The 22,805-nt window shown below is 36.8% G+C and overlaps 1 protein-coding gene across 1 annotated transcript in view; it reads right to left on the reverse strand.

Moving 5' to 3' along the window:
• Positions 1-201: 201 nt before the first annotated feature.
• Positions 202-22,805, reverse strand: part of DCP1B (decapping mRNA 1B) — a gene marked incomplete at its 3' end in the record, with an annotated part of 36,094 nt that continues 13,490 nt past the window's right edge. Inside the window, exons 4-7 of the mRNA XM_010017876.1 lie at positions 11,792-11,858; positions 9,498-9,633; positions 1,798-1,926; positions 202-1,041 (exon numbers count right to left, since the gene is read on the reverse strand). Coding sequence (XP_010016178.1) covers positions 202-1,041; positions 1,798-1,926; positions 9,498-9,633; positions 11,792-11,858 — 1,172 coding nt within the window. The remainder of the gene's footprint in view (positions 1,042-1,797; positions 1,927-9,497; positions 9,634-11,791; positions 11,859-22,805) is intronic.

Consider the following 22,805-nt stretch of genomic DNA (forward strand, 5'->3'; position numbering starts at 1 on the left):
AGAGCTTAGTAAATCAGAACTTGCTGTTGTTAAATCATCCCCTGCAAAATGAATGATGTGCAGCAACGTATGGTAAGAATAGTAACAAGAGTACACTGGTCAAAATGAAACAAAGACTAACCTTGCAAAACACCAAGTTTAAAGATTGCTATATTTTTTTATTATTGTTATTTACTTTAAGAGTTGATGTTTCCCATTTACCTGAAAGAGAGCGCTCTGTTTTTCTGTACCCGGTGCCTTTTCAATCCAAGAATCCAGTGATTTCAACGTATTTGTATTCTGAGTAACGACAGGAAACTTAGCTGCCAAGGTTGGTCTGCTGGATACATGCAACTGTTGTTCTTGTTGCACTATTTGGAGTTTTTTCAGTAACTCTTGAGGTGAAATCACCCCAGAATTGGCTGCTTGATTGCCAGTGAGAGAAAGAGGCTGTCTGGGAAGTTTGGATTGTTCTTTACCAAGTGTCTGAGATTCTAAAGTCTGGCCTGGTAGGGAACCATTGAAATATACCAAAGGTGGCTGGCTCATACTATTTACTGTTCCTGCTGGTGCTCCACCAGGAGCAGGAGTCCTGCTGAACACAGAAGCTGTCGAGCTCGCAGATCCTGCTGCATTGGCGTCCATTTTAGTCACTGTCCCTGACTGACTTTGTAATTTCTGCAATAAGCTCTGAGTGCCAGCAGTATCCTGAACTACATGAGATGCTGCAATACCATGAGAAGTCACAGGTTGGAAGAGTCCTGTGAAAGTCTCACCCACAGGGTGGATATTGCCATTTTCACAAAGTCGGTTCTCAGGAAACTCAGCAAGCGGGTGAAGGTCTGTCCCACGCACCATAAGCTTCTGAATGGCAGGGCAAAGTTGTTTCTCTGCAGAGGGTGAATGCCTGCTAGGTTCTTCATAGGACAGTGAACGTACCACACCCTGCCTAACAGGAAGATTCTCTTGATGCTGCTTATTAAGCGGTTCTGAGACATCTGTCTTTTCTTGTTTTCCAAACAGTGCTGTCAAAGACAAGTGCTGTGGTTCGGGATCCACATTCTGTGAGGGGACAAGGGAAAAAAGTAAACATAGTTCTCTCATGTATAAGTTACATTAACTGGTGACAACATTTAGCCAGCAGTATTCAAGCAAAAGCTGAGAAAACCGATATGCTCTTTTCTCCCAAGGGGATTTTTAGTAGTTTTGTCACATAGGAAGGGCAAGACAACAGTTGCCAAGCTGCTAATGTGGGAGAATATCAGTGAATCTGAGAGGTAGAAGTGGCTTCACTTCAAACACCATGAAAGAGCATCTTCCCTTTCAGCCATCAGTACAATATTAGGAAGAAACAGAAGTCTCCCCATGCATGAAGTAGGACCACTTCTTGTGCATCTCCCTGTCACAGCTGAATTCAGCTTTTAGGATGTTCCAGTGCGACTGAGGTTGAAGATAGACCAAGAGACTTTTCTTTATTTAGATTAACTGAATTAACCTAAAAAATTAAAAAGAAAACCATAAAAACTGTGGCCCAGCAATTGACTAGGCCAGCTTGCAATCAAAGTAACATCTGAAATTTGAAAGACTAGTATTTCTTTGTTGCATCAGGATAGTACGCCTGTGACTTACATGCTTCCGCATCATGTAGTGGGTGGGGGTTGGGGAGATTTTTATAAAACAGATAAGTTTTGCATTAAAGTAATTCCTTACAGTGGTTCCACCTCAAATTCTTGCACTGACCTTCCAACTCCAATAAATATCCCTACATGGTTACTCGATTACAGCAGCACTGGTCAGAAAACACACAAAACATTTTACCTTGCTTTGCTGAGATGCTCGTTGCTGCTGATTTTCACTAGGCTTCACTGGAATTGGTTTGATCAGGTTGGGGTTGTTATAGATTGCAGAGGAACTGGTTATTTGTTTCGGCTCTGAGCAGGTCTTACACTGCAAGAGAAAAGAAGTGGTTTTTAGTAAGTGTGACAGCATCTTTTCCCCGAGTTCTCCAGTATTGTAAAATACAGACATAACCATGTATTCAGTAATCAAAAATACTAGTTGCAGCACTGATTATGGAATATTATTCTACTGAAAGAACTACAACAACTGCAACCTAATTTTCTAAACCCACAAAGCACATGTAAAAATAAACACTTGATTCCAAGATTTCCTGAGTATGAGGTTTCCTTCTCATTTAAATTTCAGTTCTCTTTCTTATCTTCTGCTTTTCCCACACTTAAGAAAACATAAAATAATTTTTAGAAAGCACCTTAGAAACCAAGCAACAGACATGCTTTTCCTGCATTAGCAGACATCTAGTAGTAGCTCAAATACATGAAGGATTAATATGGCCATAAAGAACATTTTCAATGCGTTTTGTTAAAAATTGAATTATAACTCAAACTCTTTTACATAAATGTTCTACATTGTGGGAACCTGGAGGATTCATATACCCACAAAGAAAAATAATTAAAGGTTTAACCAATTTTTAGAATCAGTATGTTTTCTTATTAAATATGACAGGATTAATAAAAATATTTATAAAAACATGAGCAGAGACAGATGACTAAAAGTGATCAGGGACATGGAAAGGCATGATTTAATTCAGAAGAAGTGCACAGAAAATGTTGCCTGAAAGAGAAATAATAAATGTAATAGGAAAAGGAGAATAAGATGGTCTTATTTTCATTGTACAAAAAATAAGAACATAATCAATGGAACTAAAAAAGCATTAGTTATACAAGGAATGCTATTGTCAGTAGAAAATTATATATTGGAAGTCATTGTCACTTGATACAATTGAATCCAAGAATCTGGAAAGATGTTTTAAAGAATTACCTAACAAGAAGTTAATCCTATCTAATAAAAATATTCACAGTGAAATACCTGAATTTGATGGGCTCTAAATTTTATGCTGCAGGTCTAATGGTTGGGTAAGGAATGATTAGGTTTGGTTTCTCATGGTTTCCTCCAAAGAGCCCAGCTTTATGCATTACTTGGGACAGAACTGTGGACTGGACAGACTGCCATATGGACATACTTCAAAGCCATTGCTGTGCAATTATGAAAATGTCAATGTCCTTTCCAGAACTTTCAGAGACAAACTCCTTAGGATGCAAATGCTAGGTGAGAAAACACACACCCCACACCCCACAACCCCCCCAATACACAAAACTGATCATTTAAATCCATTTCTGACCTACTGCAATAGTAAACAGAGACACTCTGGTTCCCGGGCTGCTTAGCAAAACAGAACTTGACTTCCCAAGGGGACTTGAGGGGCTCTAGGAGGTACTCAGTGCCTTCTTTGCAACATCTGCCCTCAGGAATACCAGGCATCAGAGGCTGGTGGGAAAGTCTGGAGTGCTGAAGGCTTACCCTTCATAGAGGAGGATCAGGCTAGGTAGCATGTGGGATGCACTCATAAGAGCTGAGAGAGCTGCCTCTGTCATAGTGAAACCACTCTGTTTTTGAAAGGTATTTACAATTGGGGAGGTTCCCAAGGACTGGAAGAAAACAAACATCAGTACTATCTTCAAGAAGAGCAAGAAAGAGCATTTGGGGACCTTCAGGACTGTCTGCCTCACCTCAGTCCCTGGAAAGGCAATGAAACAAATGGCTTCCTACTGGAAGCCATTTCTAAACATACTAAGGACAAGAAAGTGATTTGGATTAGCCAGTATGGATTTACAAAGGGAAGATAATGCTTGATCAACACAGTAGCCTTTTACAATTAGATGACTGGCTCAGTGGATGATGGGAGAACAGCAGATTTTGTTTATCTTCACCTTTGCAAAGCTTTTGACACTGTCTCCTGTAACATCCTCAAAGACAAATTGTTGGTATGCAAACTATGTAAGTGGACAGCGAGGTGGACATAAAACTGTCTGATCTGCTGGACTCAAAACATTGTTGGCATGAAGTCCAACTGGAGGCCAGTCACTTGCTAGTGGTGTACCACAGGGTTTGACACTGGGGTCAATGCTGTCTAACGTCTTCATTAATGACCTGGATAATGCGGCAGAGCAGGCTTGCAGACAATATAAAACAGGGATGTGTAGTTAATAGACCAAATGGCTGTGCTGCCATTCAGAGTGACCTTGACAGGCTGAAGAAATGGGTTGACAGGAACATGAAATTCAACAAAGGGAAACTGAGGAAAAACAACCCCGTGCAGTACAGGTTGGTGCTAACTGACTGAAGAGCAGCTTTGCAGAAATAGACCTGGGTGGAAATGAAGTTGAATATGAACTGGCAACATGCCCCTGTGGCAAAAGAAGGCCAACAGCATCCTAGGTTGCATTAGACAGAGCACTGCCAGCTGATCAAGGGAGGTGGTCCTTAACCTCTGCTGAGCACTGGTGAGACCACTGTTTAGACCCCTCTACTAAGCAGTGCAGTGCTACATCAAGTTCTGGGATTCCCAGATGCACACACACATGACTGTGTTCACTGAAAGCCTATGAAGTTGATTTAAGCACCTGTCAAGCAAGGAGGGGCTTAGTCTCCAAATAAGAAGGCTCAGGGTATAACATCAATGTGGAAAAATACCTCATGGGAAGAAGTAAAGATGACCGAGACAGTCTCTTCTCAGTGGTCCCCAGCGAAGACAAGAGGCAAAAGGAAAAAAATAGAATATACAAAGTCTTAAATTTAAGAAAAAACTTGCTTACTTCAAGGATGTTTAAATACTGGAATGGGGAGCCCAGAGAGGTTGTAGAGTCTCTGTCCATGGAGATATTTAAAACCTGACTTAACATGGCCCTGAGCAACCCACTTTAGCTGATACTACCATGAATGAGGAGGCTAGACTAGACTATCTATCTCCTGAGATCCCTTCCAGTGTCAATGATTTTATGAGTCTCTGCTGAAAAATCATCTTGTGGATATTCAGACAGTCAAGACCTTCTGCAGTGAATTTCTGAAAACACGCTCTTGCAAAGTGTGTTATTCCTCTCATGTACCTGGCTTTCTCCCATTGTATGACAATTTTTGGTTCAAACGTTGCTCTTAGAAATAACTTTAAAGCATGCATGCACAATCATGCCACAGGGTGGTTAGCTATTCAGTTTCAAGAAAGAACAAGCACGAGTCTCTTCTTTCCTGCTATGCCCCTGCAGCATAAAGTGAGAAACTTCCTCAAGCACTAGATTGGAAAAAACATGAAGAACAATATATTGACTTTGCCAGTAATGCAGAGTTTCGCAGCAAAACTGATTTTCAGTTACATATAAAGTCATATAGGAAGTGTCTCACGGCTAATCTGAGTAGGCCACATTCAATATGTGAATATATTTAAATTCAGATACACTTTTTGTCCTCTCTGGGAAAAAAGAAAAATCAAAGAAATAAATTTACTAGAATGTGGTATCTCATTCACCCAGAGCCTTGCTACCCATCTCATAGTGCAGAGCCAGCCTGATGACCAAAGATGTCCCAAAATTTAAATAAAGAGTTAAGTCCAAAGACTACACACGATAAGCAAAACTGTTTTCTTTTAAAGCTAGTCCATGGTTACTTCCCTTATCTATGATTCGAAGCCTGATTATTGGAAGCACTCAAAAGAAACCTACACTTAACTGAAGTTTCAGTTTTGCTAAGCAGTTAATATTTAAAATGGTTATGAATGGATTGTTACGAAAAATTGTAACAGAAAGAAGCTATGAAGAAACAGTGCAGAAAACAAGCCTACAACACTAATGTAACTATTGAAAGCTTTTACACTAAGGAGAAGTTTCCTTTCCATTTATTAGCTCTGAGTTAAATTTATCAATGTACTGCTCAAACAAATTGTTTTCTTAGGTTCTTCTTAGCTTACATGTTGCTATCCTTGAATTTGAGTAACTTTTTTGTTGGTGTTGGTCTTTCCTACAAGCTTTATTTTCTCATCATTCCCAAGCAGTTTGTACGGACTCTCAAAAATGTCCTAGTACGGAGCCTTCTGCAACCTCACCAATTTTTAAAAAAATTAAATACACAAGGACAAATGACTGAATTATTCTTAAATCACTTGCCCACCCAGTTTCTGACTCGTGACGTATGTTGTGTCTCATCACTTAATGACAGTTAAGCCTCTTACCTAGTATATTATCAGATAGAAGTTTTCTTCGTAGTCCAAATAAGTGCTTCCTGTGGCCCTATTTGATCTATACTAAAACAAGTGAAGATAATTTTCTGTTTTAGGCTGGACAGATCCTACATAGACCAAAACCACACTTCAGTAAAATAAAATAAAATAGCTTTTCTTCTCCCAAACTGTTCTCTTTCTAATGATGCTGATGTTTCTTCAATATACCTCCTTCTTACTGCTATTTTTCAGCATAACTTTTGGGGCTAAAATCATATAAGCACACATTTAAACTTTTTTCTTTATCGCGATGAATAACATAACTCTTGTATATCTCACAATGGGTTCTCCAGAATTTAAATAATACCCTTATTTCCCCAGGGTATTTTAGTAGGCTGAATTCTTCAGAAACTGTGAGCACCTTAGCTTTTACTGTCATACTCTGTATGAGCACAGAACTAAGCATATAAAAATGAGGTGAGAAACAGTGGAGCTTCTCACTATTTGAGCATTTTTCAGACCAAATCCCTCAGCAAAATGAACGGCAGTATACACAAAGGCCTATAGAGAATGACACTGAACTGATTTGGTACCATTCCCATGATTTGATAAGTTGGCTAGTAAGCTGTGGTCAAATATAGAGAAGAATTCTGAAGAGAAAAAAAATAATAAAATCCTGTGATGATTTCAGAAGCTCAGAATATAAAGTCATTTTGGCAGATGGAGAGCATGGCCTTGCTGATGAGTAAGTTCAGAGCAACAACATGACATTTTAAGCAACTGTCAAGTGGACAGGTAAAGAAGATATCATATGCCATCATCAAGAGCAAAATACAGCATGAGAGAAATGTCACCATGCTCTTTAGTGATAGAACCAGAAGAGTACTCATCAGCTACTACACTTGATGATTACTCCAACTTGGTTCACTGGTCTGTCCTTTAGTCATGTGTCTTGTTCAAAGCTATGTTCCTACAAAAGATCCATAAGAAATCAAAAGGTTCTAAGATCAAGTCAAAGAAAGGCTAAGAAACATTGGGGGAAAAAAAAATAAAAATAGACATACGTGGTAAATGTCAACCGAAAAGAACAAGACCATCACTGAAGATGTTTTAGGCAAGTTTGGTATGGTCAGAGATACTGGAGGCAAACAACTGCTCTATGTTGTGAGATTTCATAGTCTACATGTAGAATATGAAGCTCAAGCTGACCAGGACATTTTCTAAGTAAACAGACAATGGACAAGCACGATACCTCAGTATTAGAGTTCTCCTGAAGCAAATACCGTGTCACATCCCAATCTCATGGTCTGTAGCAAAAACCTGACATTGAGACATGTGAACTGCAAAGACCTGTCAAGTACATGGCAGAGATGCTAGGAGGTCTGATACAAGGAAAGAAGGTCAGCCAAGACCTTATACAACTTAGAAGAGCTTTTGTATTTAGATGTCTATGCTGAAAGGGATGAAGAGGACTTTGAAGTTGTCAGAGCTTGAGTACAGATCTAAAAAGCCCTGGAAACTGGGGATTTCTTCCTAAAGCAGCCACAAGATGACATTAATGAATATGATATGAAGGTGTACAAAGTGCTTAGCAGAAGAGAGGAACTAAGGCGGACAAGGACTGTGTCAAAGAGCAGTAGTAAAGATTTCCAGTCAGAGCCCTGATTAAGTGAGACACACAGAACCAATTCAGACTGTTTAAGAATAGCAGCATAGTCTCTGCATCACCAAGGCTGAGTATGGCAAAGTGCCCTCAGGAAAGCTAGGCCTTCTGGATCCTACAATCAAGCCTTTCACACAGTTAACAAACCAAAAGCTAAGGCACCCAAAAACTTAGAAACTGTATTTCTCTTTGGGCAGGGCAGTACTATGGGAATATTTTTCTAAAATACAAAAAAGTGAAAGAAACAGAAACAGAAATAGAAGTCCAGAGGCCATACTTGCTCTCTACCAGAAATGATGTTCTTATCAAAGCATTGTGTGCCCTTAGTAATGAAGAAGAAAGCTTCAGTTATTTTTGCCACATCAGCCAGACAAAGGATGCCTACCTAATCTGATCCTTAGTAGATCAAAGTTGGTATAGTAAATGGGTAGATGCCGTAGAAGAAGTGTACAGCACAGAGCTAAAACCAGACCTTGTCCTGTAGGACAAGAAAAGACACAATGGTTAAAGCGAAACACATTTTGTCATGCTTCGTTCTGTACCCTAGCAGCTCTTCGCTCTTTATCTCCCCAGCTATCAAGCATTATTAGGCCAGCTAATACCACTTCTTCTTACCAGAGATGAAGAGAAGGCAAGTGTGTAAGAAGGACATTTTTCAAAAAATATTTTAGTGGTTTAGGAACTTAAAGCTCCATTAATAAAAAAAGGAGGGGGGAGGCTATGTATTTTATTTTACATGTAACCTTTAAATATGTAACTTAATTTAGGAATAAGATATACCCCTCAAAGTTAGTTATGCTCTTAAAAAAATATCCACTACACTATATTAAATCCCTATTACAGAAAACACAAAGATCTTAAGCTTCAAAAGAAGCTATTCTACAGTAAAAAGGGATATATTTTACCCTAACTCAAGTAGTTTACTATTATCTTTCTGAGGATCTTATTAGTTGCTGCATTTCAGAAAAATAACTTTTCCTTTCTTGAAATTGCTATGTTTAAGATATACTTCTAGATTCAATAACACCTATGAACTTCATTATTACATGACAAAACATATGAAATACAGGAAACAGCAGTAGGAACCTGCAGGCTCTGTAACAATTTGCAGCATATATATGAATAGTTAAAATCCCTAATTTTTATTCCCCAAAGTAAAACGTTTTTGATTGCTCAATAATAGAGAACATTATTAGTCCATTAGTTACTTCTTTATTTAGAAGCCTCAGAAGACCAAACCAGCACATGGGCTGAAATTATACTACATTTCAACCTTTTAATTGCCTTCTATGAGTATTCGAAAGTAGCTAACAACCACAATTAAAAGCAGTAACTTCACCGTTAAAGGTCTTCTCTGAAGGAAGCTATTTGTACAAACTACAGAAACTGCTGGCAGGTTTGAGTACTTCACCCAGAAAAAGGACAAAACTTCTAGGTACTACTCAATAAGCAATAAGCATAGGAACTCCAAAGGTCAAAATGAAAGATTAAATACTTCATCTTACCCTCTAGCATTCAACAAATAATCAACCATATACATGTTCTCCTTTCAGAGGTTTTTATTGACAGCATTCATTTCTCTTGAATCTTTAGCAAATTCTGACAAAACTTTTCTACCAGTCACTTCTACACAAAATGAGACGGCACACTGTTAAAATCAGTTTCACTTTGAGCAAAACTATCTATATGAAAACATACACAAACTTTTTATGTTTTAAAATGTAATGTAAGTTGGCATCACAGTACCACCAAAAAGAAATATCCTCTTTTATAGACAGCAAGTCTTACCTTGGTATACTCATCTTTGGCCTTGGTAAGCATCCGTAAGATATCCACTTCTTTGTTATTAGCAGAATTCATAATCATCGGGGATACTCCTGTTCCCATGCCCTGCTTTGCTTTCAATTGTTCCTGTTGAGTTAAGCTGAAAGTTGGAGGTAAGAGGAGAATATACAAGACAAAAAACAGATAAAATAAAAAGAGTTTAACCACAACTACTTTATTAATCAAAACTATTTTTACCCCATATACATTAAAATGTGTAAAAAAATATCTATTAAAAGATCTGTATTAAAACATAATTCGACCAGGCATGAGATTCTTTTTCTCCAATCTTGAATACAGTAGGCCACAAACTAAAATTTTCGTAACTCAGTCTTAATTTCTATACCCAGAAAGAGCAGGCAATTTATAGTGTTATTCAGTTCTGCTGGTGGTGGAGGATGGCAAACACACACAAATCAGTCATTAACTACTAGCAAATGACCAATTTCCTGCCCCAGCTGTTTTATTATTATTGTAGAATGCTGAGAATTAAAACACACAGCCAACTGGCTGAGCGACAGGGTATTTTTTATCCATATGAAACACTGCTATTATAAACCACTACACGTGGTTTACAATTGCAGGAATCCTCTGAAAACTAGTTTTTATTGTAGTAAATTACCAGTTTGAGAGTACCTAATCACCACCAACTGAAACTTGAGCTAGTTAACTACAATGAGCTGTCAAAAAGCTGGGTTTCCTAAGGTTCATTGCTTATTTTTGTAAATTCATCCCCATCAATTATTTCTTGGGTCAAAACTGACTCATTTTATTGCTGTAGGATACACAGCAAAAACAACAAAACCCCCTAAACAAACCCCCATCATTGTCACAGCCTGTGTTTCACAATGTTTTGTCACTGCAAAATGAAAAGCAGCAGGTATTACTTTAAAAAGAGGTATGGAGGAAATATGACTACCTTCCCATCCAGTATTTTATAACAAATCCTATCTGAAACATAGTGGTAGAAGAGTTAAAGCACTTTGCTATGTATACAGATGTGTGAGGATGACCCTTGTTTGGACTTGTACTGCAGGGTACATAAAATGGGCTTTTGGGCACTTAGTAACTTTAGCAATCAAAGGTGATGTCACTTCCTCAGCATGCTTTTGGCTAGAAAGCTGTTAGACTGGGACAGATGACTTGAAAAGGACAGATTCACAGGTCTGACAGTGACTTTACATCGCACTCTGTTAGTACCCAATGCTGTCAGCTTGACTGTATCCACCTCCCATGGCTTTTCTTGGGATGACAAAGACCTGGTTCTACATCGTCGCTCCTCCTGTCACTTAAAAGAACTGTAACATGATGATATGTTCAACCCTACATAGTGCAGGCAACCGGTATATCCAATCTCTGCCTGTTCCTATTGGGCCCCTTTACCATATCCTCTATACTATAGCTCTAAAAAATTTACACTGCGTATATTGATAAAATCTGCAAGAAGACTTCAGCTCCTTCCTCCTCCAAATAAACACAAAAACCTGCAGAATATAGTAATTAAAAAAGGATGATTGCAAATGAGCCCATCATTAGGCCAACCAGAGGGTAGAGCAGAAGAATGAGTCCTGTCTATCCTGGACACATAAAGAAAGCAGTGAGAAAAAAAAAAAATCCATGACATCATGAGATTAAAATACAGTTCTGTTTGAAATTTTAATCTCCAACTTGACTGCAAAATTAAAGATTATATAACATGTAGAAAATAATGTTATGTACATAAAAGTAATGAATTCGAAGCTAATTAAAGTCTTGCTTTATATTCGAAAGACAAAGTGAATTTTGTACATATTGGTAAGAAATGAAGAAGCAGGAATTTAACCATGATGTAGAAACAGGATAAACCCCACAGAATTGTATTATTACAGTATGCCTTCATGATAGCCCACATTTACATTGATATAATCAAAAAAAGGTAACAGCAACATTGAAAAACTCCCCAAACACAAAGAATATATTAAACCCCCAAAGAATACAATTCTTCAAAACAGATCTCTGAGTCATCAGGAAATAAATCAGATGAACTGTTACTGTCTGATGTAGCTGGAAAGCTGCACAGCCAATTATGAAAAAGTATTGCAATATAGTGACATTTCTGTTTATACAAAATGCAGGTGTGATAACCTTATTTGCAACAAATTCTATAAATACAGCTTTAAAGTAGAAAGGTATGATCATCCCAGCAATATAATGTGCACGTATGTACAGAAATACATACATACAAAAAGCACAAAATGTCTTGTTGACCCATCACTTACTTTTTCATGAGCTCTGCAATTCTTTGGCATTCTTCCTTATCATAAAACCAAATCCCATATATGGACACTGTAAATGCACATCAAACACAAACTATGAGCATCTTCTCAAACAGCAATTCTACCTGGTAGATATTTAAAAGTGACCTGTAAAGGAATTTTAAAATTTATTTATGTTTTCCCCATCTATAAACACAAGAATGACACCTCAGATCCTCCAAAATCAAAAATAATCAAGGGCATATCTCTAAGGATGTAAATTACAGGCTCTTGAACCTTCAATTAAGGCAGAGGTATTTGATCCTTTTCTTCAGAACACTAAACCCAAGGTTTTTTCCTTTAAAACCTTTTGTTGTCTCATTTTTTTCAGTTGTCATATCATATCCATTAGACTCCAGTAGCTAGTATAGTGCAGGTAGCGTTGCATGCATACGTAAGGAAGCAAGATCTGTTTAGTTTTCAGCAATGTTCAGATCTATCTTATATATTATCAAAGTTGTTATAGCATGAACTCCCTGTAGGTTTCCTGTAATGTTGCTCATTATTTTCACCACCAAAGAAGTAATTATCTGTAGCCAGCCCCAGCATAGAAAATCTATATCTAAGTTCAGACCTCCACTAAAGTAAGTGCCTGCAGCTTTGCCCAGCCATGACGGATTTAAATTTACTAGTAGTTCAAGATTCTCAAACGTACACACTGCTAATGAAACCATCATTATGGTAACTGCCATGATGGAACTGTAGTTAGTGCAGGTTCCACAGTCATCACAAAGAGGGAGATTTTTTCCATTCTCAACCACATTACATAGCTCTGGTAAAACAGCCTGGGAATAAATCTACAACACAATTTCAAAACAATCCATCTGCATTTGTCAGGGTAACTGTCCTAGTTTTAACCTCAGGCACAAATCTGCTGTGCAAAGAGGAAGGGAGAAGCACTTAAAAGGTTAACATGGATCTTCCCCTCTCTATCACCTTGTGTAACATCCATGTTCCCTTTACATGACATGGTACCTAACACGTAGCTGCCCCATTTCTTTCCCCTTCCCCTTTCTCCCATGCTGCAGGAAAGAGTTTTACCTTAACCTTACTAAGAAATGTCAATTGCTAATATGTCTTAGAATCTAGCCCCTACTATGTTTGATTTTAAACGGGCATAAATGGATTGAGTACCTGTTTAAAAACAATTGCAGCACTGACCCTGATGATGTAGTATTTCCTTATATTAGCAGAATCCAAAACCAACCACTTCTTCAATTCCACAGAACCAAAACCGTGGCATATGAAGTATAAGTTTCCTTTGTTGATGTTTGGAAAGAAAACAAATGTACAGCTGTTCACAAGACACAAATGTAATACTTATTGCCATTCCCCCTCAGATTTGCAGCCACGTGTTATCTTCTATATAGCTAAAAATGGTTCAGCTGATTAATACAGCATATTGGTGAAAAGCCTAAAAAATCCACAAACCAATAGCTGTTCTGCAGACATACAATAAATAACTTTTAAAATAGGTAGTCCTTTTTATGATTAACTTTTGAAAAGTGTGATGATAACTTCTATCATTCACCTAAAAAAAGGCAAGCAACAATACGCAACAGTGATTCTACAAATGTGCAACATAACGGCTGATCTGAACTGCAGAGTCTCAGTTTTGTAACACAGATATTAATATTAAAACATGCATTTAAATTAGACATTAATATTCTAACACATCCCAGTAAGCATCCAATAATAAAATGCAAACCTGCACAAAAGCATATGAACAATTCACAAGGTTCCAAAGCACCAACCTATTACGCAAAACTACAGATCCTTGTGATGGAACACATTTGAAAACTGTAACTCAGTAGTCTTCAATGCAACAACACAGCAAGCAGGCTGAAAAGCCCAGACAAGTCAGATTTGTTTTAATCAAGGTTCTTCTTTATTATAAAAGAATCTCAAGTGCAGAAAAATATTGATGAAACTTTGACCATCTGCTCCATCTTCTCTTTCTTTTTTTTTTAATGTCTGTCACAGCTGGTGGCATCACCAATATGCAAGATGGGTTGAACAGCTTCACCTTTTGGCCAATTGATCTGACATGTCACAGACTATTTATGAATATCTAATCATTTTGAAAACTGACAGTCTCACGAAAATACTGCAGTGCCTCTGGCCATTAGAAGTTGAAGGACTGGAATCAACAGCAGGAGCAAGCTAGTTTCTCTTAACTCAGTGACAAACACAAGTAAACTGTCTGGTTATCAGTATAAAGCACCATTTCAGCTTTTACAGCACTATAGCTAATATTTTGAAATACAATTCAAACAAATGCACACCCATTTCAGATCACAGAACGAGGACACTAATTACTGCCTGTCCCACCAGACCAAACCACCATCCAACAATATATTACACCTGAAGCTTTAAGTCATGACATTGCAGAGACCTTTAGCCTGCATGTTAACTCAGCTTCAAATCACCTACACACACTTGCTTTCTCACCTCAGTTAAATGATACTTTCAATCAGACTAGGAAGCACAACTGAAAGCAAGCGAAGACCAAAACCCAATATTCTCTTGAGCTTACAGCTCAGCCATTCAGGAATAAAATCTTTCAGAAATGGACAGTTCTCCTCTTCTTCCTTCCATACTTCTCCCATCTGTCCAAAACAGATGAACACTTCCAAAATACGCTGAGAAATAATCACAGTGTACCCCAAGCTCCTTCATGCATGGGAGAATGAGGTACCAGTGAGAAGGCAGTAACTTGACGAAAATTTGAAATAACCAGGTATCCAAAATACACTAACATGCTCATCACATGGAGAACTATGGCATAATACATTCATACATAATACATTCATACTACAGCAGTATATTCTGCCATATTTAAGGAAACAGAATTGTAAATAATAGTAGAAAAAATGTGTATGAATGGCCATTTTCTTGATTAATGATGTACACAAAATGGAAAAAAAAAATAAAAAATGTGTATGACAATACATAAGATCCCAGGACCAGCAAAATAACCTAAGATGACTAGAAACTGTAATTGGCAAGCTAGGAACCTGGCATGCTCTCCACTAATAAAAACTACACAGACATACAGTACAAATTTCACTACAAGATTTCACCAGCATGAAAACACTGCATGTCTTATCAGGATTAAATCTAAACAGATCACTGTTATCCGCCTTCCATCTCTATCAGACTGTTTGACAAAAAGGAAATCCTGATCTAAGTATCATCTGTAGAGTGGTAATTTCACTAAAATGTTCACATGTTAAAAATGAATCATGATTCAGCGGAGGCACAACTGATTCACTATACAACAGATGCACAAAGCAAGTACTTCTGCTGCTGCACAAAAGAGGAAATATTAAGGCACTTTTAGGCCCAGCTTCAGCTATACAGTTATTCAAGAACAGATTATTGTAAAAAACAGAAGGAAAAACAAATCAAAGTGAAGTATCTTCTGCTAACCAAGTGAGCCAGTTACACAAAAAGCATCTAACAAAAGCCCAATAAGGGCAGCTACATTAATACTGACAAGATGGTACATGGCTATTCATACACTTTCAATAGCTCCAAAATCATTTACGAAACAAAATGAGATTTAGTAATGAATCAATCACATTAAAGAAAAAAAAATAAGGCACCAATGTCATGATGTTGTTAACAAGATTACACAAAACTAGAAGGATATAATGCAGCTATCAAATCAACAAGATACAATTAATACTGAATGGGAATAAGCTAAATAAATTACTTAAATAATCTAATATTAAGGGATATCAGTCTTTAGAATGCTTAGAACTTGAAAAAGGTCTGTTACTCATAAATAAAAACTGAAAAAAATTAACAAAATCTGTGAAGCTCCTTTAATACAGCTCAGTAAATGAATTTCAGGAAGTATACTATTTAAGTTTTAAATCGTGACTTCAGAGCCAATTCTACAGCTTCTCCCTTACAATTTTCATTTTTTTGGCTACAGATTTCTCCTGTCCTCACAAACATGAGAGCACTCGATACTATTTATAAGCAGAAGCTGACAGCTGCTATCTACCAGAATTATAGATGACAATTTTTATGCTCTCAAAATCTGAAACTTTTATTTATTATGATGATGATGAATTTCTTATCAACTTTCATAATTCACATTAAGTATCCTGTTAAAAGGGAAGGCATTTCTCTAGGATTATTTATTTTACTCTTAATTTGTCTACCTTCAATTTCCAGCTATTAGATTTTTGTCTTCTGGATACACATTTCCACTATCAAAGTCTTGGGTACTGTGTACCTGTAACACATTATTTTAAAGCTATTGCTCCACAGACTGCCTACAGTATTTAACCATGGTAAAAATAAATGCAGCAATATCATAACTACTGACAAGAGACTCCCTGTACCTAGATACTGTTTTACACTCACTGGTATTAAAAATAAACAAATAAATAAAATTATTCTTCAATTTTAATGTTTTATTCTTGATATCATGCTTCTTAAGGAACTTTATTCCCTATGTGTGGCCTAGATTCCTGCTCATTAATACATATATCCACACTTGGCTATATTAAACAGCAGTTTCTCTACAAACATCTTACGATGTAGCCAGAAACCTTTATTTGGTCATCTTTTCTGCCTGCTGTAATGTTTGACTATTCAGCAAACTATCAAAGCTTTCATTTCTTTTCCTAGTACTTTTAGATATTGCAGCTTCCATTCTGCAGGACCTACTGGAAAAAGAACCAAAGTAGGTTATATTCACAACGATAATTTTTCATCTATGAGTTCTTAACTTAAAACATGAATTAAAGCATGCCATATTGATTTTGTGGTCTTCTACTCCAGTGCAGATGTGATTCCTTTGTCCCTGATACAATCGTTACAATTATGATACAGGCATGTGATGTTCCTTCCCCTTTGCTCATCTCCAATAGTAAAGGAGACCTGCCTGTTGATGGTCTACATCCTGCTCTACAGTGTAAAGCAAGAGAGGACTGCAACAAAGGAAAGATGATATAAAAACCCTGCAGCTAAGGCAGCTGCACGCTATCTTGGCAAGCTGAATTCCATCTCTGACACTGCCCCAGAGATATTATGCAATGATACATAAGTTGTTAAATGTCATCTTAAGTGGCTGTCACTGACTGTGTATGTTACATTTCCCAGTGTTAGATTTGAGGCCCTAAACTTCAGTCTAAGATTTGAATGCATAACCTGCAAAACCACCAGGTACTTATAACCCCAACTGAAGTCCATATGAAGTGGTTTTGAACATACGAATGATGTTGGAAAAATTAGGTCCGAGTAATTAAAATCAGACATCCTGCATTTATTTGATCTCTGCAATTGTGACTACTATGCCCTAGGATCCCAATTTGTAAAATGGGAAGAATAACAGTTCTAATCTGAGCAAGGTACCACAGTTCATCTTATTCATGATTTATCAGTTATTATACTGATTAGTATCACAGAAAACAACAACAAAAAAAAGCAATTAACAGTTCTGTCCCTAGTGCAGAACTTAAGTGGCATATAACAAAGCAACAGTCCCATATATCAGTAACGATGAAAAAACAGAAATACTGAGTGGCTGCTCTTAACATGAATGCCATTCAGACTATTTGATAACTGAAGCAAAGTCCTTATTACAAAAGAAGATGATAACATAATTTAAAATTCCATAAGCAAAAAAGAGAGATTGCACAAGCAGCCTTAATTTTGGATTTTGCTAGTTTAGGAGCCTTAAAGTTCTTTCAAACACAACATTTTGCTTAGCTGTTTAGACATCTAAAAACAAAACACAAGAAGAATATTAAATTTCCTATTATACTGCTATGTTGATAGTGATGTAGCTCATCATCAGGACTGGAACATTCAGGTCTCTTGCTTCTCTACATTGTGTAAAGCAGTACAATACAAATTATATATAAAAAAAGCTTATTTGTTTTAAATCATGGAAATCCAGCTCAGATGTATCCTGTTATTTTGGGAAGTTCTCAGAGGGGAACCCATTTTTTATGATGTCCCAGGCAATAAAATGCAAAGAAACTGAAGCAAGGCAAGAGTTTTTAAAGCAACAAAAAAGCTGTATTTTGATATAAGCTTAACTTATATTCCTAAAAAGCTGCTGAAAAAAACCAACAGTTTAAATAATCAAACACTTGGTTCTTTCATTTAAAAGTTGATAAGGCTCCTGACCTACTTACTTGGGGAACTTTTAATATAGATAGGGAAAAGGATAACTTTGTATTTCCATTATTTTAAATGTTTAAAACATTATGTATGACAAACCATTCTAAGATTCTATGATCAAGCAGGAAAAAAAGCCAGTTATTAAAGGGAAAAGAATCCTCTGCATCTTAATGCAAACTGATGATCATACATGGAGAGTGAAAAAGCTGTTTTTCAGCTTGACCAGTCAAATTCAACTGAGGAGGGAACTGTTCAAGCAGCTTTCCCAAAATAATAAGAAAATGTACAACAAAACCCCCAATAAAATGCTAAAGCCCGTCAAAACCCCTTTCCCCAAAAGTGAATGGTTTGACAGTGTGCAATGATTGGCAATACTTCCAAAGTCAAGAGAAAGTTCCCCACCATCATCTGTTTAATTGTGCCTTAAAAATCACTATGTCTTAAAAATCATCACAAGAAACATTTTTTTTTGTGAATAGGATGGAGCCTGAAATATCCTTGCCATCTTCTACCAGTCATGACAGTTGTGTTGCAGACTTCCAGATAGAGTCATGAAATCATTTGATTTCATAAGGCAAAAAAGGGACAACTCAGAGATGGTGGATTGTTTATTAAATCATGTCTGTGGCTCTACTGTGATAGCCTGACTTCAGGCAGATTTTTAATCAAAATTTATGAGAAATTCTTTATGAAAAAAACATCAATTCTCTAGCAGACATAAACAAGATTGCCTCGCTGGAATGCCCCTTTAAAAGCCTCAAAGCTAACATTATGTCAGTACTGTAGGGAACTTTAAAGCCCATTGATGCATTTATTTCCATAAAGCTCAGCAGATGTAAAAGTCCATCAGCAGGTTCTTTAGTTTTTGGAAAAGAGCCTGAAGGCAAACTGAATTTGCCAGATTTCCCTTAAAATCGCATTCTGTTGATGCTACAAGAAATTTTTAGTCACGACACAGGAATAGCATCTATGTTATGATCCATCTGGATTTTAGTGCATTTATTTTCCCCCCGCCCACCACTGGTTTTCCAGTCACATCGCCTGACGTTGCATCATCAGTTCCAAATAATTTTTAAACCATGATGATGCATGACACTGAAATTATGGCAGGAAGTCTGTAGATGCTAGACTATCAATTTCTGAAATAACAAGTTGTTCTTAATAAATCTTTTATTGTTATTATTTCTAAGTTGTTCTTAAATAACAAGTGGTTCTCATTACTATTTCACAATAGATTTCTGAAATGGCCATGTCAGACTGCAGCTCCACTGCCTTTGTAATGGAAATGATTAAATAGTCTAACTCAAGGAGCGTAAAAGCCAAGTGAAGAGGTACTAAGAAAAATAAATGGTGGGTGAAAGAAAAATATATAGAAGAATGATAGACAATGACGTTAGAAAGGTAAGTGAAGAAGTCTGCAGCAAGGCTAAAAATTAAATCCACATATACTGAGTCAACAATAACATTCTTCCTGTGAAAGAAATTCTATCAGAGAATGGCTCAGTGGGACAGACACATAACTCCTCAACATCTGAAACTATCAGCTCTGTTAGCTTTCTCTATATTCTCTTCTTTCTACAGCAAACCACAAAACGTATCTTCAATGCACTGAAATGAGGCCAGGCCCTGATCTACAGGAATCATCTGAACATATTACAAAAATGCCATTACACAAATCTAGGCTAAATATGTATTCAAAACCTCTGTTAGCAGAGAATCTTGTATTAACTTAACACTATCACAAGTGGAAGAGGTTAAACCAGAAACCACGCTCTTTGCTTGATTCTGTGCACATCACATTGTACCTAATCAATGAGAACTCTCCTCACTCAAGAAGGTGACAGCACTATCTTTCCAACCTAGAGGCAAAAAAAAAAGTTTGCTTTCATTTGAAAGAATAGGAAGAAGAGTTGCCTTCATTTTCTCAATTTCCAGCCCTTTTATTTCCATCTTGCCTTCTACTAGTTTAAGAAAAGCAGCAGCTTCTGTTATGTTTCTTGTGACTTCTGTTACGGTTTTTGTGGAGTATCTGGGCTTCTAGATCTGTAAGAATAAAGTCTGCTCTACTGTATGTGGCATACATGGTTGATAGAGGACTCATCAGATTTAAACATCATGGTTTTCATTTATAATTTAGTAAAATCTAGGAATATCTTCCCAATGATTTTTAAAATGCATCTCTGAGACACCTACCAAAGGCCCAAGTACATCTCTAATTCCAGAGCTATAATCAAGTTCAAGGTCAAATTCTTTTCCAAACTCTACTGATTTTTCAGTAAAATGAATGCCCTGATTTCAGCTGGGATATTTTATTTTCTTCCTAGTACCTCATACAGTGCTGTGTTTCAGCTTTGATCTGAGAATAATGCTGATAACACACCAATGTTTCAGTTGTTGCTAAGTAGTGCCTGCCCTAAGTCAAGGACTTCCAGTTTCCCATGCTGTGCCAGTGAGGATGGGAACAAGAACCTGGGACAGGAGAGCACAGCCACAACAGCTGACCTGAACTAGCCCAAGGGATATTCCATACCACAGCACATCAAGCCCAATATATGAACTGCAAGGAGTTAGCTGAGAGGGACTGATTAACTGCCCGGGGAGGGGCTGCATCATGGGTGGTGAGCAACTGTACTGTAGTAATCTTACTATTACATTGTACTTTATTTTAATTATTAAACTGTTCTTATCTCAACCTACAGATATTTACATTTTCGCAATTCTCCTTCCCATCCCACTGGAGAGTGGGTGGGGGGAGTGAGTGAGTGGTTGCATGGTGCTTAGTTGGTAGCTGGGGTTAAACCATGACAATAGAAAAGAAGGAGAAAAAGAAGGAAGAATATCTTAACCTCAAATAGGTATTAATAGCATGGTATTTTATTTATTCCTGAAACTCGATTTTTTACTATAATCACTCTGATGAGCTGTCACCCTAAATGGTTTAATTCCCACAAAATTATGAACACCTTCAAAAAGGGCTTCGAAAAGAAAAATAAGCAACCTTAACTATAGATGATGTTTCTAATTCTGACTGTTGTGATCTCATCTCTTATTTCTTCACTGCATACCTTCAGATCCTAAGTAATGGAAATATATTTGCAGATCTGGACTAAGTTCTTAACAAAAGTCTAAGTTGTTTGCATATATACACTTGTTCTTGTAACAAGTAACAGCTAAGTAATACCATAAGATTAACAGAATTTAAAAAATCAATTTTGTATTTTTCCATTTGTACACTCTGTACATGCCATCTTTTCAGAGGCAGGCAATTTCTTCATTTTCCCTAAACCATCTCTATGTCTGAAATTGCTAGAAAAAGAATAAAAACATTCACACAGAAACAGGCAAAGGTAAAGTCAACTACCCCTCCTAAATTTCAAACGTTTAATTTCATATTTACAGCATATCTTATGTTTTGTTTTTACTGATTTGCCACAGCCTGTCAACATGTTATAGGCAACACATTAAAAAGTTCTTCTCTGCTATTCTGTAGCCGTTCCTTGTCTTACAGTCAGCTGCTACATTGCCTTCAACAACACCTGCTTATCTGTAGAGCTGCCTTTGGAAATTCTGACGTACAACTTTTAATGACACAATACAAATTCACATGCACAGAAGTGATTTCCACTGTTCTCACGTAATGACAGGCAAACAGCAATAGGTTTACTCCAGTTCTGGGTAGGTTCATGCTGTGCTCACAAGCTAAGTCTCAGTAGCTGGTTACACCTTGGACCCTTTATCCTTCACATACGTCCACTGCATTTTCACATGCTTGAAACCCGAAGGACCATTACATTTCATCTTAGAACATATTTTATACATTTTATTAATACTTTATGATCCTCTTTTTTTCTTGTGAAAGTTGCAACTTGGTAATTTCTGTCATGAAGATACAAATACCACCTCTTTGAACTGCTTTTTTCTTTTGATTGCTGTAATTCTTTTTTAACATGTTTGTGTATCATTTAAAAATTTATTGTAACTGCTGCAGTTAGTTTTAAGATTACGACAAACATTAGCAGTTCACTGACTTTTCTGCCTTCTTGCACACAAGACATTCCATGCAGGTATATGTATAGAGAGAGAAACAGAATGTATTCCCAAAATCAAGTTTGTCACCAAGAAAATGCAATTTAAGCAGCAAGCACTTCCTTGTTTTAAACCTGTAGTCCAACAGAAAAAATCCCCCTATATTTATCAAATTCACTTTATATTAGCTGCTAGACATTTTATAACAGGTACCCTGCAATTTCAAATTCCTGAATATAGAGATACATTTAAATTAAATAAAAATTTGAAATTTTGAATCAAGCAATATTCATTACAACAGTTGTATTATTTTCATACAAAAAGTAAAAGTGAGTATTTCATTTTGCTTCAGAAGTCAGTGGTACTTTACTAGTTTACGTGAAATCCTTTAGGAATAAAACATATCCGCAATCATCTTCTGGTGCTTCAGTCTATCCCCTCCTCCAGCATTTAACTCTCTCAGTGCAAATTTTAACCCCTACTTTGTTTTCTGTTTGAGAGAGAGGATGTACAAAATATTCATGTGAGAGAAACCAGAATAAAAACAGAAAAGAGATGACAACAATAACAAAAAAGCAGCAAAGTATTGCAGGAAGGCATACGATACCTTATATAAAAATCCGATGTTATTTCTCTCCTTTTGTAATTATTAAGAATTTTCATTAACCTTTTCATTGAGAGATGCTACACATTCCTGTGTAGAAGATTTGATACTGTATGTTGTAAAGCAAATAATACTGAAATTTTACAGGAAGGCAGTTTGTTTGACAGAGACAAAAGAATTGGTGGAGCTCATCAAACTAAA

Source organism: Nestor notabilis, unplaced genomic scaffold (genome assembly GCF_000696875.1).
Source record: "Nestor notabilis isolate BGI_N333 unplaced genomic scaffold, ASM69687v1 scaffold23777, whole genome shotgun sequence".
NCBI lineage: Eukaryota > Metazoa > Chordata > Aves > Psittaciformes > Psittacidae > Nestor > Nestor notabilis.